The 21501-nt window shown below is 40.1% G+C and overlaps 1 protein-coding gene across 1 annotated transcript; it reads left to right on the top strand.

The window, feature by feature from the left end:
- The first annotated feature begins 694 nt into the window (after nucleotides 1-694).
- On the top strand, nucleotides 695-21296 carry LOC109465166 (cubilin-like). The gene is made up of 6 exons (XM_019762314.1): nucleotides 695-712; nucleotides 1033-1096; nucleotides 8203-8244; nucleotides 10247-10618; nucleotides 15587-15946; nucleotides 21223-21296. The coding sequence occupies exons 1-6, from the start codon at nucleotides 695-697 to the stop codon at nucleotides 21294-21296; spliced, it is 930 nt and encodes a 309-aa protein (XP_019617873.1).
- The last annotated feature ends 205 nt before the right edge of the window (nucleotides 21297-21501 follow it).

The raw sequence follows: 21501 nt of genomic DNA, 5'->3' as shown, positions 1-21501 counted from the left end.
GGAGCACCTACACGCACAGGTTGGCAATCTGACGTCCCAGGGCAGATTTGATCATAGGTATTCACGGTGCAATATACATGTAAGACGTATATGTGCGATCGTACTTTAATCGTATGACGTATATGTGTAACCGTCTGAAGATCGTACGGCGTATATGTGTAACCGTCTGAAGATCGTACGGCGTATATGTGCGATCGTATGAAGATCGTACGACATATATTTGAAACGGTCTGTGTCTAGTATTTTGCAAGGTGGACGTATAAGGAAAACGGGGGCACCTACACGTTCAAGAATTCATTCTTTCCTAGAACTATCGCAGATTGAAACTCGCTGTCACCAAGTACAGTAGGGGCATTGTCATTAGATTGTTTTAAACAAGAATAAGATGTTGAAGGGTTAGGTGTAACAAGTCGATCGGTGTAATATAGCCAGCTGCCGCCGCGCTGCGTGCCTGCGAAGCTGAAAGACAGTTATACCGGATATAAAGATACAGAAACTGGTGTGTTACGCCAAAAGGCTGTTATACCGTCTATACAGATACAGATACAGACGTCCCATGGAAGGTTTGATCATTGGTATCCTCGGTGCAGCTCAACCAAGGTGGCTCATGGGGCATTCGGGGGGAGGGAAAGTCATTATCGTGCCTACATATGTGGAAAATATGCCTTTTGTAGAAGAAAATGGATGGCAAATCATGGAAGCACCTCCAAATGTAAGTTATACGGCAGGCCTCAGCCATAGGTATCTATTGCCTACCTGAACCAAGGTGGCTCATTGACACAAAGATCCTACGTTTGCTGATAATAAAAACAGTCATTTCTTTGTAAGAATAAACATTTAAACATCTCAAAACCATAACCGACCAATGTAAAAAGGCTCTATATAATATAATTATGTAGAAAATGAAAAGAGAGTGTTTGTTTCTAAGAACAATGATCATTAACATTAACAAAGCCTTATATCCAGGACATCCACAAACTAAAACTTTTTAATATTAAAATTCAGTAATATCGACATCTTTTTGTTCTGCAGGTTGTGACGTCCATCATGGCAATGAAGATCCTCCTCAGCTGTCTGCTGTTTCTCTGCTGTTTCCGTAAGTAACGAAACACAAGAACTGTTTTATCTACTTTAGTGTCTTCCGCCAGTGGTATCTTTTCTGACAAAGCACATCGCTTCCGTAAATAATTTCATCAGATTGGTAAACGAATGAACAGCAAAGTTGGTTCACAGTGGAACACAGTGCACTATGCACCAAGTAACATCTAGCGTCAGTGCACAGTAAACCAGTCAGAACTGCCCTGATGAAGATGACAGACGGTCATCGAAACGTCGGCTCGTAAAAATAAATGGTTGTGGTCAAAGAACTTTGCTATTCAAAGCACATTATTATCTTTTCAAGACTAACATTTCTACTGGTAGTGCTATTGTTTGTTTGTATGTCTGTTGAAAATCATTAACTTACAGCCTTCCTAAGCCCCCTTTTAGTACTATATGTGCTGACAAATCGTTCTGATTTGCTGTATTGAGTTTTCTACTGCAAGTAGTATTCGATCCGACCAATTATTTTGCTATAATGCATTGCCTCCAAAAGACTGATTTACCAAATGGCAATGCTATCTATTCTGATAAATCATTTTGCTCTATCTATCATATTCCCTTCCCAAGGCCAGCTCTCCTACTGCCAGTAGTATCTCTTCTGACAAATTATTCTGATTTATCGAATTGTCTTCCTAAGCCTTACACTTCCATTACAAGTACTATAATCTGTTCTCACAAATCAGTTTACTTTATCACAGTGTCTTCTCAAGGCTGAGTTTTCTATCGCTAGTTTGATCTTTCCTAACAATTTATACGCGACACATTCCATGTAAATATCATTTCGATCTGTGGAGCTGTAAGATACATGTATGATGCATGTATTTCCCAATAGTATATGATAACATATGAAGGAAGTCAATATCATATAATAGCTTTTTACTGCAGTAGAAGTTTGTCATTTCTTGTATGGATTTATGACAGCCAATCTATGGGAAACCGCTTTTCATGCATGGCTTTAATATAAATGGATATTGTTATTGAACAAAATGCAGTTATTTGATTTTCGCTGTAGCGCGCTGAGCGTGTAACAAGTCCAAGTCCAATCACAGGTAAACTTTTATTGGCTGGCTGTACAGGATCTGTCAGTGAAACTCTTAAGGCAAAACAAAAGGCTGAATTATATTTTGTACGTTTATTGCCTCGTATACAACATACCAGATAAAGACAAACTATTGAACGTGTACAGTAATAGTAAAGGTGTCAGGTACGTAAACATTGTCAGGTTTGTCACCATGAAGTAGTTTTATTGTTTATGATCAGGCATATGAACGTTCTGTAGTTTCTCAGAAGCCGTACTCTCTGTCAGTCGAAGATTTTAAGATATCGAATATTGAGGTTGAAATGTAAAAATGTGGGGTCGTGTGGCGTAGCGGCAGCGTGCTCGACTCGGAACCAAGAGGTCCCGGGTTCGAGTCCTGACATGCCACCGATCTTGTGCCCTTGGGAAAGGCCCTTTATACGACTTTCCTCACTTAACTCATCAAGTGAAACGAGTATTATCTTGTCCTGCATTTGTCCTCTGCGTTGGTGGCGGTATAAAATAAGTTGATATATCTTTAGTGTGCAGTCACCAAGTCTCGTCAGGAAATGTTGGATTATAAAAAAATGTAAAAATCAACATAAACTTCATGAAGGCATAACCGTCAGCGTTACTACCCAATATTTCTATGAATGCATTAGAAATTTCACATTTATTACCGAGGCTTACGAATAAAAGAGCAATTATGTTTACACCGACGGCTGAATTTGAGTTGTAGCCAGCTTACCGGATAATAGTGGGAACTACAGACCCTGAAGTTTATTTCATTATGCGGCTTACTGATTGCAGCGGGTATCGAAATACTAAAGGCCAATGTCCTTTGACATTTGACAGCGACATCGTTGAATATTTTTGAATAACACATCCTTGGGATATTCATAATATCCGTGTCCTTGGGAATGTATCATAGCCATACTGAATACATGCAGAGTGGAACTCGCTGTCACAGTACAGTAGGGGCATTATCATTAGATAGCTTTAAACAATGTTATGAGTTAGATGTTCAAGGGTTAGGTGTAACAAGTCGATCGGTGTAATGTAGCCAGCTGCCACCGCGCCGCGTGCCTGCGAAGGGCGTTTATACCGGCTATATAGATACAGATTTTCTGAAATGTTGATATCTGTGATATGTCTTTTGTACGTTTATTTGCAATTTCGAAACCAAAACCAAAACTCAACTAGGATGTTAAAGTAGCACATGAACTGAGCAAGCTTAATTGCACATCAACTACTTAATCACAGCCATTCTGTGGGTATTGGATGGGCCTGCACCTAATTTTCACGTCGTTCGTCTGGCGAGTGATTTCAACTTCACTGCACGAACATAACGAACATTAAGAGTGCCCTCTTGTACGGCGATGGTTGATGTCGGCAGCAAGCGCGAGAAAATTACCAAGACAAATCACGATATAGGATTACTCGAAATTACAAGTGCTGTAACGCCGTCTCTCACTGTCTGAGGAATAACTGGCGGTGACTAATGTTGGCTTACGTTCTACGGTAAGTGCATAGTCGGTATAACCGCCCTCCGCTATTGACTGTTATACATTTGTTGTGATGTATGTGTTTTTTTGGATGTAAGAAATCTCTTCTATCGAGTATGAGGCATGTCACACCTTGTCTCACGAAGCAAAAGAATAATTATAAGACATTTCTGAACCTGGGTGTAAGACCAACAAACGTCAATTTTATAACATGGCTGGCCGAGCGACGATGTAAACTCTTCTGCATTCAGTCGAGTTTCTGTGAAATAACTGAGAGTTGCACATTGTTAGCTATCAAAGACGCCACGAACAGCAGGGGTGATTTTTTGCCATTTGCAATTGACTGTTTTTTATTCCTTTTGATGTTTATGTTCTTGGGGGGTGTACGAAATCTGTTGTAGAAATCAAGTATGAAGCAACAGTGTGTCGTACCGTGTATCACACAGGAAAAGAATAATTATGAGACATTTCTGAACCGAGAATTGAGATCAAATGACAACTTCGCGCAGTTAAGCAGCAGAACGCCTAGGTTTAAGAATAGTGTTGTACGTTTTATTGTCAAGTTTCTTAACCATTCTTGATCAATTTTACTGTGTATCATGCCCCAATTCAGCCATGTAAGGCTGCAAATGGTATGTGTGTTGTACATATTAAGCTACTTCATTCAACCTGGGTGTAAGACCAACAAACGTCTCTTTTTTTTCAACATACAAAAAAAGAAATGAATTTTTAAAAAAAATTACAGTTTTATGACATGAAAGGTCGTTCGACGATGCAAACTTTTCTGCATTGAGTCGAGTTCGTATGAAAGATCAACTGAGAGTTGTACATTATTACCTGTCAAAGGACGCCACTAACAGTAGGGGTGTCTACCCGACAACTGAGATGTCTGAGTCTATGTGAGAATGGCGTGTCTGTGACATTTGCTCAAAGGCACAGTCCCTTATTGTGACTAGACAAGCTTGGAGACGCTGTCTTCTGTCAGTATTTGCCCATGTTTAAATTCAAAGGTTTCAGGCTTCCTCGATGAAGGGTAGACGTTACGTAATGCAACACAAATCAAGTAACTGGATCAATTCTGAAACGTCTGGACCTACATGTATACATACAGAGAATTTACCCACTTTACGTGGTATTACTAGGTTTCAGTTCGTTAGAACGTTGCGTATAAATGAATAAAGCAACTGGATCAATTGCTAAACGTCTCACTCTTCTCTTCAGAGAATCAGTAATACCCACTTTGCTTGGTTTATTTGTATTGCGTAGGTTCCAAGTTCCTTTGTGACAAGAGTTGGGCATATTCCTAAGGCAACTCTGTGATATCACATCCCTTAAAATGCCATCAACTGGATAAATTATGAAATGTCTGATTCTGAATTCACCCACAATTGCTTGGTTTATTTTATGATGATCATTTTATTGCAAATTGCAAAACATAAGAGAGCAATGAAACAGAGTATGAAATAACTAAAGTCTACATAATAAGGGAAGTTGTCTGGAACTATAACTATGTCTAAAACAACGTCTGAAGGGTTTGACTTCTCTTCTGTAAACTATAGAAGACGTAATGTCCCATCTTTTCTAAAAATCAGTGGGTTTGGGGAAGTTAAAAAAAGAATAGTTTTTCTTGGTCTATAAGTTTAGAGAAATTGGGATAAATTGTAGAAGTTTAAATATCCAACTCATTTCGAGCGTTGTTATGTAGTAAACAGTTTGAAATAAAATGCATTTCGTCTTCCACAGCCTTTGCACTACAGTATTTACAAATTGAACATTTATGTTACGTAGGTTTTAAGCTCCATCTGCACAGAGTTTGACAAATTCCTAAGGCCGTCCCGTGATAATACATCCCTGGAAACATCATCAGCATTGCTAAGTGATTCAGACATCCCGGAAGGAGTCCCTGCGAGCACAGGTTGAAGTAATTGGATGGCGGTAACCTCCCAGCCTCCTTACCTCCCTCCATCAATCAGACCTTAGTCATACATAGAAATACTCATTCCTTCAAGCGCCGGGGTTGTCAGCCAAGGATTGCTGAGGTAGTCAAAAACTTTTCCCCTAGAACTGTGATAAAGTGGAACTCGCTGTCATCGAGTACAATGTGAGCCTCCCAACTACATACCAACTCGGAAAAGAACAAGAAATAGTCATGCCTTCAAGTACCAGAGTTATCAACCAACGATCGAGGTATTCAAAAACGTTTTCCCTAGAACTGTCGTAAACTAAAATTCTCTGCCACCAAGCACAGTGCGGGCATCCCAATCAAATACCTTTAAACAACACTTACAGATAGATGTGCAGAGGCTAGATGTGACAGGTTCATTGTGCTGTAACCAGCTTCCGCTGTGCTATCCATGTACACTCACAAATGTCAGACTGAATACCGTAAAAAAATCAGTTACTCAAGCAGCCAGCTGGAAGCATCTTTATATCTAACCTCCACGGACGTGTCAGACAGAAACATTCCAGTAAAGCTAGATTCTCCTCCTAACCAAATTTTAGCTTTTAGTATGTCTGTTGCTTCCGGATATATGGATGTATCGTATTTTATGGTTGAGCCATGGGTTCGCGCTTCTGTTTGTCCAGACAGTACATACATATGTTGAGAGCACGTGGGTAAGGAAGGTTGGCAGGCAAAATAACACAAGGTCAAAATATGAGAATCTGCCATAACCGAGGATTACGTACCCTGAAATCCTCAATTTCCTCTTTAATCAAACACAGCTGTATCTGTATCTGTCAGGATTATAAGATGAATTTAAATTGTCAGATGACTTGTCATATGGATGCAAGGTACACCTGACCGCTAGTCATGTTTATTGAAGCAAACATTATGGTCTAAAAATGGGGTAGGGAATTTTCCCGACCAGCCTCGTGACCCCTGCTTCTCCTATTGGGTCAGTTAGTCCTCACTACTTAAATGTGAGAAACTCGGCTGGTCTCAACCATGATGTTTCTGACTCAGGGAGAAGAGTTGCTGTTACAGTTCTACTCGGTAACCCGTAACTCGAACATTTGCATCCCGTGCAATCAGAAAATAGCACATAAAAGCTCCCAAAGACCCTCAAGACCCCACCAAACCCCCAGTTTTTGGCATGCTGTGGAGGCTACCCAAAATGAGGACTGCAGGGGTAAGTACAGTACAGACAGCAATTTGTCTCTGGGGGCGCTAACGCGACAGACATTGTCGGGCTCATCTTCGGAGTAATTCCTTGGAACTCGTTTGCGCGGCAATGATGTTCCTTTACTGCAGCAGTACTGTATGTACTATCGGTGAGGCTGGCTGAACTAATAGGACGATATATTCACCGAGCTTCAGGTTCATTACGCCGGCTTATAGACAGGTGAACTTTATAGAGTATGATTAGGCTGTACATCTTTGGGGGGGAAACGCGGCGTCTGTAGGCATACATACTAAATACCAGGTCTTCTCCTTTGCATCAGTGCTAACAGTGAAGCAAGAAATAGCCATGCCTTCAAGTACAAGAGGATTAAGGTGTTCAGGAATTCATTCTTTCCTAGAAGTATCGCAGAGTGGAACTCGCTGTCAGCAAGTACAGTAGAGGCATTGTCATTAGATAGCTTTAAACAATTAATGTCTAGAGTTAGAAGTTTAAGGGTTAGGTGTAACAAGTCGATCGGTGTCATATAGCCAGCTATTGCCAAGCTGGTGTGTTACGCCGAAAGGCGGTTATACCGGCTATACAGATACAGTGGTAGCCTCCACCAGGACTTCGTACGGGGGTACGGATAGTAGAATTCGGGAAAAAGGGAAGTAATTTGCAAAGAGAGTCAGTCCATCGAAGGGTAGCTAAACCTACCTGGCCAATTATTCACCTTATTTGGCAATTTTTTTACTATCTGTTGTAAGTTCGGCGGAGGCTAGTGGAAATGTATGTTTTATAACACTTGTTAAGTCCATTCCAAGGTTTCTATCATTCAATAGATTCAAATAGAAAATTCAAGTTCGCCTCGTGAGGGCTGTTTTATTGCCAACGATAAGTGTCAGAAATGTGAAATAGTAGCGCATACATGTTGAAGAGTCAAAGGAAATGACAATCCGCCAAAAAGCAGTTACTCAAGCAACTGGATATGGTTTTGGAAACGGTCAGACATTTTAGGTAGTATCCACTAGCTTTCGTCAGTGATTGCAAATAAATTGAAGACATATTTTTGGAAGTCGAAAAGGGAACAAAAGTCAGACATGTCAAGACAAGATAATGCAAATTAGTCAGAAAGCTACTGTTATGCAGAACAGGAGCTTGTTGTCTGTCCTCGGGGCTGGGAGCACCAAATGACAATCGCATGAAGATTTTGTTCGATTTTAATATTTTTGGTGCAAAAATGTTACATAAGGCGTAGTTACACGTGTATAAATAAGTGACACGATATTTCTCCCTACAATCGACCGAGTGAATGGTCGTTCATTTAACTCTGATTACAGCGTCAAAGACAAATTACTTGATCTTTTCATTTCGACGTCCGTGTGTTATATATGAAGCATGGTACTGCTATCGTACTGCATCATAACGCTGCCTTACAAAGCTTCTCACGTTTTTCTTTTGTTTGATTTTTCAGCTGATGGCTGGAGCAGATGTAGCAGGTCGAGACCACCCAAAGGTGAGGGGAGCAAAAATCTGCACATTGTTCCGGTGTGATAGTGAGCAGCAATTTGTCTCTGTCCTTTCTAAGAAACGGATTCCTAATTATCATGTAAAGGAGTTACTTAGATAAAAAATAATACCATACAATGGACACGTATGATATTACCCATTTCACCAAATCTGGATGTACAATATTGCCATCGTTCTTTAAATTTGTAATATCCCCATTTAATTTTGTTATAATTTTATTATGTTTCATATGTTGTTTATTTACCCTCATTATAATTGTTATTGTTATTATCATTATTATGCTTTTAATTGTTTTGGAGGAGGACAAGAATAAGCCCTAAGGCTTCTTCCTCATCCAGCACATCTCATCTGTTTAGGTTAATTATTCTATATTCTGTTTAGGTCGACTATTATATTAACTTTCTGTATTATTTTGTATTTTATACGAAACGTGCAAATAAAATAAAAAATAGGAAAAAATAAAATATCGAGTGAAGCGTTAGAAGAACAGAAACCGAGTAGGGTGGAAAAACCTGGTTGTCAGATTGTCTGTGGTGCCCCAAGGGTCAAACAATTGGACTAAGGGATAGATGACATTGGACCATTGATATCAAGTTCAGGAATATCAAGTTCAAGAATAGGTTCTACCAAGTATATCGGGAAAACACTAATTTAAACAGGTGCTTATGGGGCGTCGTACACCCCTAACGTTGTCCATCAATTGATGATCTTTCTCGGGGAAAACAATTATCAGGTCCCTCACGCAGTCTGCCTCATCAAGGCAGCGCGGAAAAGCTATTTAATCATGTATTTAATGATTTATCGAAAGCCTTTGCTTTCTGCCTCGCCCCTGAGCAGGGCTGTTAAATCCATCCCCTCATTATCACTCGGCTCCCAGGGCGGGGATCAATTCCACACTTTCCGGAGGGAAGATAATGAAAATTAAACTGTTCTCCAACTCAAGAAGACATAACTCACCGGCGTGTCCGCATCTTCTTTTAAGCAGGGTCGCTAATGATAGTGTTCTGGCTCTGTGGAAGAGTGTTTTAGTATGCCCGTTTTAAGGTCAAGAGGGTTGTTTGAGTAAAAGAGGAAGAAATATATTGTTTTTTGAGCCCGTACGTTAAAAATCAAAGCATCGTTGAATATTTCTGTGTTAGCGTAAAGGTAACAAACTGGTTTTCTAAAATGGTTTTAATGCTGAAGATAGCTAACGCACAGCCGCTTGTGATATTGGTGTTGTCGAGAAATCGTATTCCGTAAATTGAATATGCAATGGCTGTGAATTATTTAAGGCCTTAAAGTGGACGTTCATAGCGGAATAGAAAACCATTTGGTTACGACCTGTTGCTCCAAACGTGCATGTAGGATACATTGTTATAAGGGATATCGATATAAGGTAATCATTTTGGTGATGTTAAATACATTTGTCATCCGTCGAACGATTTGAATGAAATTAAATGATGTTAAATCCCACTCGTAATTCTTGATCGAGGTCTTTACTTTTATGTACGTCTAGCTACATACCTATGCGTGTATATCTGTTTCATGCATTTGTATTGTTTGGCGAGCCCTGGAAGATAAAGCCCCATAAAGGGGCTAAAGGGTCTTGCTTACGAATAAATTCTAACAGTTGATAATATAGAATCTTTATTTGCATGTTCATACCCATGGGGCTAAATGCGTAAATCAGAATGTGATGTTACATGAATACCATACTGAGTAATATGATAAATAGGATACAAGGATAACAGAATAACAGAATGACGTTGAAGTCTTAACAACTACTAGTGAATAAACTAATCTAGACCTTAAGGATTTCTTCTCTCTTTTTAAAGCAATTGGAGATAAATTCACAAAGTTTTTCTATTGTATGGTCATTACTGGCGGACATGAGATGACTGAATACATCTTTCTTTGTTCTACCTTTATACAGTTTGTCTAAGTGGATTGTTCTAAATAGTGATACTAATAATGATACTAATCAGTATTTCCTGATTTCCGCCCAGCATGCGGCCGAACCATGACTTCCAACCGCGGCACCTTCAAGTCCCCCGGCTTCCCTCGTCCCTACCTCACCGCCGCCACACACGAGGACAAGGTCTGTACCTGGCTCATCACGCTTCCCTACGGACAGGGCATCAAGTTACTCCTGTACGGCTACGACTTCGCCTTCGAGAGGTTCCGATACACGGCTTACATGGACGAGGTGCAGGTCTTCAGGGACGAAATGTGCGGGGAGGAGAGCCGTATACGGCAGTATCAGGGAAATGATACGGAATATGACGTTATCCACATCCCCAGTAATACAGCTTGTATCAAGTTTTTTAGAAGGACTACACAGAATCACAGTCATACCGGATTTTCCATGTCGTATGAAGGTGAGTAGTTTTACCTTAAGTTTATAGATGGTGAACTGTTTTGGCGTAATATGTCAATAAACCGATAACCAATCGAGTGATAGCTTCTTCTTCCAAACTAGCCAAGAGTTAAGATTTATTTTTATCATTTATTACGATTGACCACATACATAATATACATGGAGGGCATGGTGGAACAGGTGCACCTAAGTGCACCTTTTCAAGGCCACCATGCCCAAGATGAAAAGAAGATCATTACCATGCCACCATTTGCTACATACGTGTATAATACTTGGAACTAAATGCAGTTCTATTATCACATCAAAGACTAAAGGTAAAATATCACAGATAGATGTGAGAATGTTCATAGAGTTTAAGGGAAGACACAAAGCAATTAGTCAGATAACCAACGTTCTGTTGTGTAATCTGTCTGACTCAGTTTTGACGGAGGGTGCATTTTAGTGGACTTTTCATTCGACATCCAACAACAAAAACAATACACACCCAACCACATGTACATCCCACCATTGAAATCGTACTGAGCGTTGACATGTACGTATGGAACAGAAGGAAATCAGGACTTGTTGTACATGAGATGCGGATTTTCTAACAAGAGAGGGGAACTTTGAATAATATTATGCCAATAAAGAAAAACCCATAAAGGCAATCCCAAGTCAGGGTTTAACGAGCAACAAGTGCTGCTTGTTATTGCAGCCATTTAGAGTACAGACCTTGGGAAATGCATCCATGATACAGGCTGTGCAGGGATCGAAATACTGGGTGCATGTGCACCTTAGTTAGTGCAACCAAATTTGGAGCTATATGCACCCAATTATTTCATGTGGGTGCACCAGTGCACCAAAATATTTTCGTAGGTTTACGTATGATGTTAAATGTACTGTAGTAAACAGCATATTCTTAACATCTAAGTGTTAGAAAAATAGTAAAATATTGTTATAACACTTTCTTAGAAATTAAACATAATTAGTTTTTGCTTTTTTAGGTTGGGTGCACCAGTGTACCTATTCCCAGCAAGATTGTCATGGCGACGGTGGTTGCTGTTAGGGTTATTGTTTGCATGGCACAGCCATCATTTCATGATTTTGAGGAAGACTTGATACCTGCTAAGTCTAGACAGAGACAGATACAGTGCACTCCTTCCCTGAGTGTATAGCAAACGAGCCCCGGGGTCACAGAAAGTAGGGCCATCCAGAGAAGGGAGGTCTTCCCAGGGGTTTCCAGGAATGTGGGCATAGATGTGGGTCAGAGACATGCCTGTGGACATTCCATGTGGACAAAATGCCCGTACCATTCCTAGAATTCTTGCAAACTGAACACAATACTAGCCTGGTTACCAAACCTATTATAGCTCCCGAGTCCTACATCCTCTCCGCAAATAGGATGTAGGACTCGGGAGCTACAATAGGTTTGGTAACCAGGCTAACACAATACTGCACCATTAGGCTCCTCCGAGAGACGTCGCCAAAAATGAATTTGGAGCCCTACTGTGCTTAAGGAGGCTTTTATTTGCCTGCTACACTAATCCCAGTTGACACAGGCTACAGACTAATGGAGGGGAAAGTACGGTACTAATGGACCGAGGCCTGTGTTATGCAAGGGATCAATAAAAAGCTACATCCTACATTATGTAGTAGCTACAAAAACGGATACCGGCGTATTTCCCACCACCAGTATATATATAACGCGTCGATGAAGGTTAGACATCTAGGTGTAGCAATAGTTTATACGCCTCCGCTGATATATTTAGTCACTGATACAAGATAGTGGGTTCTATCGCCTGACTCTTTAAAGAATTCATCTAGTTGCTTGATTCATATTTTGTATTAAAGTAACTGTAATAACTCAGAAATATCACTGTACAAGACATCCTGTTATCACAACAGTGTCACTGATAAAAGACCGTTGCTGCTATCTGACTAACGCCTGACTTATCCAGTCGCTTGATTCATTTTGTATTAATTAACTGTAATGATTCAAGCATCACTATACACGAAATTCCGTTATGATTATTTGATGATTTGATGCAGCTGCACATTGTCAGTCACTGGTGAAAAATTGGTTGCTGCTATATGAAACGCATGAAGTATTAAGTAACTGTAATGATCCAAACATCACTATGCGCGATATTCCGTTATCACAGTAACGATTGTTTACTAGTTATAGTCTTGACGATTTGATGCAGCTGCACTGATGACAGGTTTTTATCCAGTTTCTTGATTCATTTTGTATGAAGTAACTGAAATGATTCAAGCATCACTATGCACGAAATTCCGTTGCCGGAATTTACTATACACGAATTGCCGGCATCATTCCGGCATAATGATGCTTGTATTCTCGTTATAGTCTTTATGATTTATGCAGCCGCACATTGCCAGTCACGTATGAAAGATAGGTTCTGCTATCTGAAACGCCTAACTCTTACGAAAGTTAACGTTTATCTAGTTGCTTGATTCACTTTGTACTAATTAAATGACACAGGCATCATTATGCGATACGATATTCCGCCATCATAATAGTGATTATTTTGTTTTTGGTCTTTCTTAATGATTTGATGCAAATTCACATTGTCATAAAATTTACTGGTGAAAGATTGTTGATGCTATATGAAGTTTTTATACAGTTGCTTGATTCATTTTGTATGAAGTAACTGTAATGCCTGAAGCATCACTATACACGATATTCTGCTCTCATAACAATGGTTGTTTACTCGTTATAGTCTGGATAATTTTTGCGGCTGCACATTGCCAGTCACTAATGAAAGATGGCTGTTGCTATTTGAAACGCAGTTTGTATGAAGTAACTGTAATGAGTCGAGCATCACTGTACACGGCATTCCTTTATCACAATAACGATTGTTTTATATATGTAATACTCGTTAGTCATGACGGTTTGATGCTGCTGCTTATCTGCCCGATTAGCATCAAGATTCCGGCATCATTCATGAGCTGTTGGAGGCACCTGACTCATCAACGAGTGATTAACGATTAACATCATTCCAAGACAATGGCAACATGCATTATTATGTTTGTATATGTTATGCGCTTATTGTCTTTGCATATGGATATATGCATGTTAGGGTATGTAAGGTAAGGTAAGGTAATGTTAGGGTAGAGACGCTGATCATGTCGTCGATTCTGCCAGAAGAGGGAAGAGATCCATTGCTTTAAAGTTAAACATTCAGTCAAATTATTGGCAGCTACTGATATCATTTAATAATATATAGCCTGAGCTTGCCATATAGAACATAGATATCTTTCATCACAGTACTGATAATGAATAACAGACAGATTGCACCAGATTCCGAACGGGATCTCTACCCTGATCTGACATAGCGCCGTCTCTTCCCTGCCATATATATGGATATTGTCTAATTAGTTTTCAAACTTGCCTAAAAGAAGTGGTATTATTTGACTGCAATGCTCTTTTGCGGTACCTATGTACTAATACGTCGCTAAAACAGATTACATACATGTACTAGTAGCAAGTGATAGCTTCCTCTTCCGGACTACCCGTGAGTTGGGATAAAAAGACTATTATCACATCACCATTTCCTACATACGTGTGTGAGCGTGTGTGTGTGATTAGTCTCTTCCCTGTTATGTATAGGGATATTGTCTAATTAGTTTTTAAGCTTGCCTAAAAGAACACGTACTTCAGCCAGTGGTATTATTTGCATGCAATGATCTTTTCGTGTAGCTATGTACTAATATATCAATAAACCGATTACATACTACTATCAAGTGATAGCTTCCTCTTCCGGACTACCCGTGAATTGGGATGAAAAGTCTATTATCGCATCACCATTTCCTACGTGTGCGGGTGTGATTGCTCTCAATGGTAATGCTTCCTTCTGGTAACGTTGTTACGTTATCACAGTACGTTGTCCTGATACAGCCCGGCGCTAGCTGGCAGCAATCCAGCAGTGACTATTGTATCTTATTGACTAGACGCTGATTGAAAACTACAGATCACTGCTGTGGAGCCGATTACTTCTGATACCTTTCAACGTTCAGTCGAGATTAACATTAAAGAAGTCAGGAAGGGAGCAAGTTTTATGTAGCGCTCATGGTAATCATCAATACGGGAGGTGTTAAATCCTCCCCACTTGGCGAATAAAAAGCTTCAATACCTTTTTGGAATTGGCTGACGGCTTATAAATGAACAAATATATACACTTTTACGTGAATCATGTATGTGGGTTTGTATCAGATTGAGAGCTTGCTCGATGAGGTGGTTACCAGTTGCCTTTTAAAACAAATAATATGGTTTATCTTGAACGTGATAGAAGTCATTATAAAGTAATTCAAAACTAATTTCCAATACAAGAAATTGGACTTACTCAACTTTTAACAACTTCAGTCTTTGACAACTAATGTGAAATCTACCTGGGCTTTCAGTCCTTGACAAATATTTAGAGACTAGAAGTTTGGGTAAGCCCAATTTCTTGTGTTGGGAATTATATTGCTTCTAAAAGAAGCGGTTTATGACATTCTGCAAGAAGATTGATTGCGGCATATAGTAACTTTGCATTCTGTGCCAGTCTTACAATTTTTGTGATTATGATCTATCACGAAATAACAAGACTGACATTCGGAGTTTTCTTTTTCACAACCAGGAAAGACTCTAACCTTAAGATTGCCAGATCTTCTGACTGTTCAGAGCTATAAGGAATGTGTCTGATTAATAGACACCAAAACGTAAGGAAGGTGCGAGTCTGTCCTGGTTGTAAAAAAAGGAAAATTCCTTTATCCTATGTTCCAACCTGATGAAACTATTTTCGGAGTATGTAGTAGAGGGAATTCAATCCTCAGCTAACCGACATTTCCCACACACAGTCGTCCCCCAGTAAGACATCTGGAGCCGCATAGTTCCCGTTTAGAACTTTTATTCAGCCTGTCACACGACCGGTTTCGCCTGTCACACTGATGAAACTATTTTCGGAGGTCTGACATGTATTTCTCTCTGCAGCTGTGGATGACAATGGGGAGTGTGGAACCAACGGGTCTTCCATATCGTCACAAGAGGGATACATACGCAGTCCCGGATATCCTACCGCCAGCTATCCACAGCACATCAACTGCACCTGGGTCATACAAGCGGCGTCCTCACAGACCATTCAGGTGGATTTCTTGGACTTCCAGTTGAGCTACATTTACAGTTGTGACTTCGCGCCAGACTTTGTGCAGATTGGCAGCACCAACAGGACTTACGAGTTCAAGTATTGTGACCAGGACACGCCGTCAACCTTCACCAGTAAAAAGAACATGGTCTGGTTATTCTTTAAGACTGGACGATGGAGGAATAGAGGGTTCTTGGCATATTATAAAGGTAGGATATGTTTGTTTGTTTGTTTCACAAAGCGTATCGTATATTGGCGTTTTTCAATGTGCCATGCAGGCACACCAAACAAATATATTGATATCAAATGAAATCATGATCATCAAGAGCAAGAAATAACAAAATGTTCTAATGTTCAAAGGTCGACACAGGGGCAATATGGTAACTTAGGGATAATGTACCTCCAACTAAAACAAAAAAAAGAAGTTTAAAACATAAAACATGTACGTCGATTAAGGTTAAACATCCAGGCAATAATATAAGAAATATTATTGAGGTTCTTAGAACATTAAGTTAAAAAAAGTCACTATTTGGAGTTGGTAAGGTCGTAGTTTGAGAAACATTCTCAAGCGATCAACAACGAGCAAAGAGGGATTCCGGAGATACAGTTAGGGAAGTTTTTGTAGCAGAATCGCGATCGCTTTGTATTCAAGAAAATGCTACCGTTGTCCCATTTAATGACCACGGCTTGGGCTATAACGAGAGAGTGAAAAGAACAAATTAGAAACACATCGGTTAATATCTCGCTTCACAGACTAGATGTGCGCATTAGTAACAGCTTAGCACGGCAGTTCACGTTGGAAAATATCTTTTGACAAAATATTTATACTAAAACACACAACGAAAGTTCAGCTATGCTGGGGAGCTTTCGAGACGTACTCTGTCTCTTCATCAACCCGATTCAGATCTCGTCTTGGAGTTCTCTTGTCACGTGGCTTGGTGTGGAGAATATCATTATGAAACACAAAGCCAAACTTTCTGCACTAAAGTTTAGCCTTGTATTTCATAACACAGCAAACATGAGACGTACATGCGGCCTTGGCAGGAGGGTTCCCGCTGCAATTACCTAATTGTCCCTTATCATCCATGCATCGTCGGCAATAAAATTTCAATTTCCGGGACCACAAATAAAAGTGCGGTCAGCCTTCTATTCCCTTGGCCACACTTACTGGTGGCACAGTCTCTTACATTTATAGGGTACTCTTCTCTCGAGAGGGCAGTCAGCGATCGATATATTCAGCATAATAAAATATTTCACTACTTTCTAGTCATAGATATTAAAGCCCACATCTGCATTTTTATACAGATTGAAATGGCTTCTTATGTATCGCTCCAAATTTTGTTGAATAGATTGTTTTCAACATCAGGGAAAGTTCATTAAACGCAATTTCTATTCGTAGGTTTTTAGAGGACACTTTCAAATTTTACGAGAAATACGTGACACGAAGTCACAGCAGCGGTCAAAAAGCACTGTGCATTAGCGAGACATACTCATGAAGCATCATCCCTTGGGATGTAAAACCATCTAGCCGCTGGCAAAGAGAGCTTTCTCGTCGTAAAACGGTGTTATTGTTGACAAAACTAGTGCGGATGTATGATGCATATTATGAAAGATTTAGATGTTACACACGGGACCTGTGCCAGGTAGCTTGCTGGGCATAGGGGCCCCCTACGCTGTGATTTGGACCACCTATACTGTGATTTAGCACCTGCAGCGTCATTCAACAAGCATACATGTGTTTCTAATAGGAGATAACCTTTTGAACCTTCATAAATCCTTGAAAAATGGATATTTGACTTTAGAGTGAAGCTTCTGCAGAGGGAAAACATATGTTCCCCTCAATTTTCAAATTTGCCCCTCAAAAAGCGATACCGACCCCCCCCCCCTACTGTTGTCATGTTCTTGGGACTCAATGCGTGGCTTGCGCCAAAGAAAGTTGTCCTTCTGTACCCGACCCCTTCGCTGTGAATGATTCTGATGAGAACCTTGCTGTGGTTGCATGGTAATTGCCCTCAAAAAATGATGCACAAACAATGTCTTTTAACTAGCATATATACAGGGGTGTTAATGACTTAGGAGAACCTTGCGATTCTTCGTAAATCTTTAAAAGATTGAAATTCGACTTAAGAGTTATGCTGTTACAGAGGGAAAGTATACATTTACAAAATGCGTTCCTCAATAAGCGGGAAATTATGTCCTGAAGGATTTATGAGTTTTAAGATTTTTGGAGGGAGAACATCCGACCCCCTACTGTTGTCATGTCTTTGGGACTCGATGCGTAGTTTGTGCCATAAAATGTTGTCCTTCTGTACCTGACCCCAACGCTGTCCCTGTGAGTAATTCTGATAAGATCCTTGCTGTGCTTTCATGGTAATTTTCCTATAGAAAAATGATGCACACACACGCTCAAAATGAGTTTTCGGCCCCGGCGGTTCTTCACCAATCTTTCATTTCAAAAAGAATGGCCAATTTCCTACACGTATGGCTTATGTTTCTCAGATGTATACGCTGCTAGAAAGGAAATTTACACGCGTCGATGCGTATCTTTAGCAGACAGGAAATTATGTGCCATGAATACCCCGCTGAATACTCCGCGGATTGTGGCTGTAAGTTACTCTGACGGTGAGAAATGTGACTTACAGTACATCTCAGGTATATCTTAAGACGCGGCTGGCAAGAAATGGCTCTTTTCTAGCGCGACGTGATCTCTCATTACAACCTCCCTTCTTCAGCCAAACGCTAATGGCAATGCGAGGAGATCCATAATGCTTCTGAAAGGTCACGATGTCACTTATCAGCGCAAACGAACCCCGTGATATTTTCACGGTGAATTCCCCGCGATTGTCATGGAACGAGACACTCTGAGTTATTATTGAATGAGTAACCGGGGCATGTCCCATTTTAGAGAAATCACCCAATTTGTAGATCTAGGAAAGCCAGATAGAAAAGCTATTTCCCCTTAGCTTTCTGGTTCTTTTTTCAAATTGAAATCTGAGACGCGTTCTAGATCAATGATGCCGTATCGAAAGGCATGAAATAAGTTCCTTCTGCTGGTAGAGAGGTGCGGGGGGGGGGGGGTGATCTGAAAGAGAATTGCCAATCATTCGGTTGTTGCGTGGCTGCTGTCCACCAATGACTCGAATGATTCAAAGGTCAAGAAGTACCAAAAGTTCTGCAAAGAACGGTTATATCGTTAAATCACCACTATTTTTCCGACATAACTCCAGACATGCATCTGCCAGTACATTGCAATGTAGAAATAAAAGTTTTCCTGCTCTAATAGTTTTCGAGTGATCGTTGATTTTGGTAACGTTTACCAGATACAATTTTTGAGATTTGACTCTGACTTTGTCTGTGTATGCCCTACATTTCTACGAGTCCTCTCGCCATTAAAAAAGCGGGACTATTCATCAGCTTCCAAAGAAGACGTCAGCTAGACATTTAGCTGCTCAATTGATAATAACTAAAATCTAACTGCCTAAGTGCTTATCGTGATCACATTAACTGCCTATTGTTTATCACAAACAACAGTTTCACTTCTTAATTGTTTATCATGAAAACATTTAACTGCCTAATTGTTTATCAAGAACAACAAGAAGAAACAGGGCAAAAACAATATGTTTTCTTTCTACGAATGTAAACGTTCAGTAGCATTTTCGTCTTTTTAGCAATTTTATAAACGAATGTAACCATCATTGATAGCTTATCTTGAAAGTTCATCTGTGTTGGTAGAAATCATTATGAAGCTATAACTCCTTGACAAAGACTGGAGTTTGGGCGAAAAATTTGGGCGAGTCCAATTTCTTGTGTTGGAAATTACAGTTTAAAGTTGCTTCATCATCATTGATAGCATTTTCATCGTTTCAGCAATTGGTGGCTCCCCACTCCCTGAAATCTCCGGAGCCGACTACTGGACCAGCTGGGCCAGGTCAGATTGGAGGTACTTTGAAGAAACTAGGTGGTCTTCGACACGAGGTACGGATACAAATGGAGTACTTTTAGTTCTACTGGTTTGCTGTCTTGTGGCATTTTGTTTACCACCCCGGCGTCATACCTTCCACGGATTTCCTACTTCCGGGACGGAACTATTGCTTTGGAGGGAACTTGCTTAGGGAGTGTTTGTGAGGGAGGGCGGAGATTGGGTCTCGGTTGATTGACATGGATTGTGAGACGGTACGGCCTCGTTGGTAGGACGTTGAGTAATAGTGGTGTAAGGCTATATCGTGTAGTAGCGGAGTAGGTTCCATTATGCAATCGTAAGAGTAATAACCCATTCTATCATGTGATTCAAATATGATGCTATTTTCATCATTGAATAGAGAAACATATAAATCTTTAGCATGCCCTTTCTTTTGGATCAACGAAAAAAAAACTTAGTAAAAGTAAAAGCTTTAACATAATAAAAAAAAGTGATAAGGTTTGTCTCGTCGTATCTGCAAGAGAACAAATTGTGCAACGCATGCTCATATATTGATCTACATCCTCGAAACTACAACTGTGCAATTAAGGTTCCGGCGATGGCTGGCATCACATGACAGTTGGAGGGTTACTAAAATCTATCAGAGGGTAATGAGATTTCTGCTGCAGTGGCGCGACTTGTGCTTGAACCAATCTGCTTTGAAGTTAGCATTTGTATTCTCAAATCGATAGTTTACAGTCCGCTGAAGACCGTTGCTCAAAAGATGTACAGTGCATAATGAGAAGCTGAATTTATTTAGTTTTTATACTTTATTATACTTTTTTTGCTCAGTTTCCTCTTCTTCTTCTTCTCCAACCAGTAGCCTCAATGACCTGAACCAATGTTGTGTCTGTTACCATGGTAAATGGTGTTGGGTTACATCATGTTGCAATTTTATAGCAGGAGGGATTTAGACTCCTGACCATATAATATGATTCTGTTTGAATAAGAATTGACAGAGCAGAAGGTAAACATTATTAATTTGCCTTGCAACTGTTACCATTCTAGTTTAGACTGACTTTTATTGTACCTTGATTACATCACCTTTGTACACTTTTTTTTGTTTTGACTTGTACTTAGGAAAAAACGTACAATAAAACGTATTTATTCTGCCTTTCTGTAATTACAGGACTCGGGAAGAGTTCGGAGCCTGTCGACGCATTTGTTGTTTCAAAATGCAGCAGTCGTAAGTCGAGTGATGTTGCTCATTTCTATAAACAGATGCACACGATGTACAGCAATCGAACAGTTAACTCCACCTTATTGCATAATCCAACTGTTTCCCAGTCGGAGGCCTTCACAATGTCAATGAACCAATACTGGCCCCATTATTGCCGACTGGTCCATCCACTAGAACGCTTCAACACGGTTTGATGTAATGCCGTAGAGTTGCTCTTTTCATACATAACGTTGTCGTTTAAAAAAAATAGCTATGAGCATGTTTGTATATTGTGCTGTTTTTGATATTGGTCAAAATGCACCAGAGAATAAGATGCATATTACAAGGTTTATTGTTTTTCATCACAGCTTCACTGTTGCCGGCTGCGTACTATCTTCTCCTGGCCTCGCTACAGACTCTGATTCCCGAAGACTTCCTCTGATTCCCAGAGATGTTCTTTGATGTCTGGACACTTCCAGTGATTCCCTGAAGCTTCGTCTGAATCCAGGAGACTTTCTCGGAATCCAGGAGGCTTCTTCAGAGTTCCAAAGATGCCCCATGACTCCTGGAGGCGTGCTCAAATTCTGGAGGCTTTCACTGGTTCCCGAAGACCTCCTCTGACTCCCCAAAGCTTCCTCTGAATTATG

The sequence above is a fragment of the Branchiostoma belcheri genome, unplaced genomic scaffold (genome assembly GCF_001625305.1).
Source record: "Branchiostoma belcheri isolate BF01 breed outbred unplaced genomic scaffold, Haploidv18h27 scaffold15, whole genome shotgun sequence".
Taxonomy (NCBI): domain Eukaryota; kingdom Metazoa; phylum Chordata; class Leptocardii; order Amphioxiformes; family Branchiostomatidae; genus Branchiostoma; species Branchiostoma belcheri.
The sequence above is the reverse complement of the archived record's forward strand: the minus strand, read 5'-3'. Positions and strand labels throughout refer to the sequence as shown.

Bases quoted from the DNA above. Each gene is read 5' to 3' on its own strand.
- LOC109465166 (XM_019762314.1), top strand. The intron at 8,245-10,246 runs GTGAGGGGAGCA...ATTTCCGCCCAG, and splicing joins CAGGTCGAGACCACCCAAAG to CATGCGGCCGAACCATGACT. The intron at 15,947-21,222 runs GTAGGATATGTT...TTTTCATCACAG, and splicing joins GTTCTTGGCATATTATAAAG to CTTCACTGTTGCCGGCTGCG.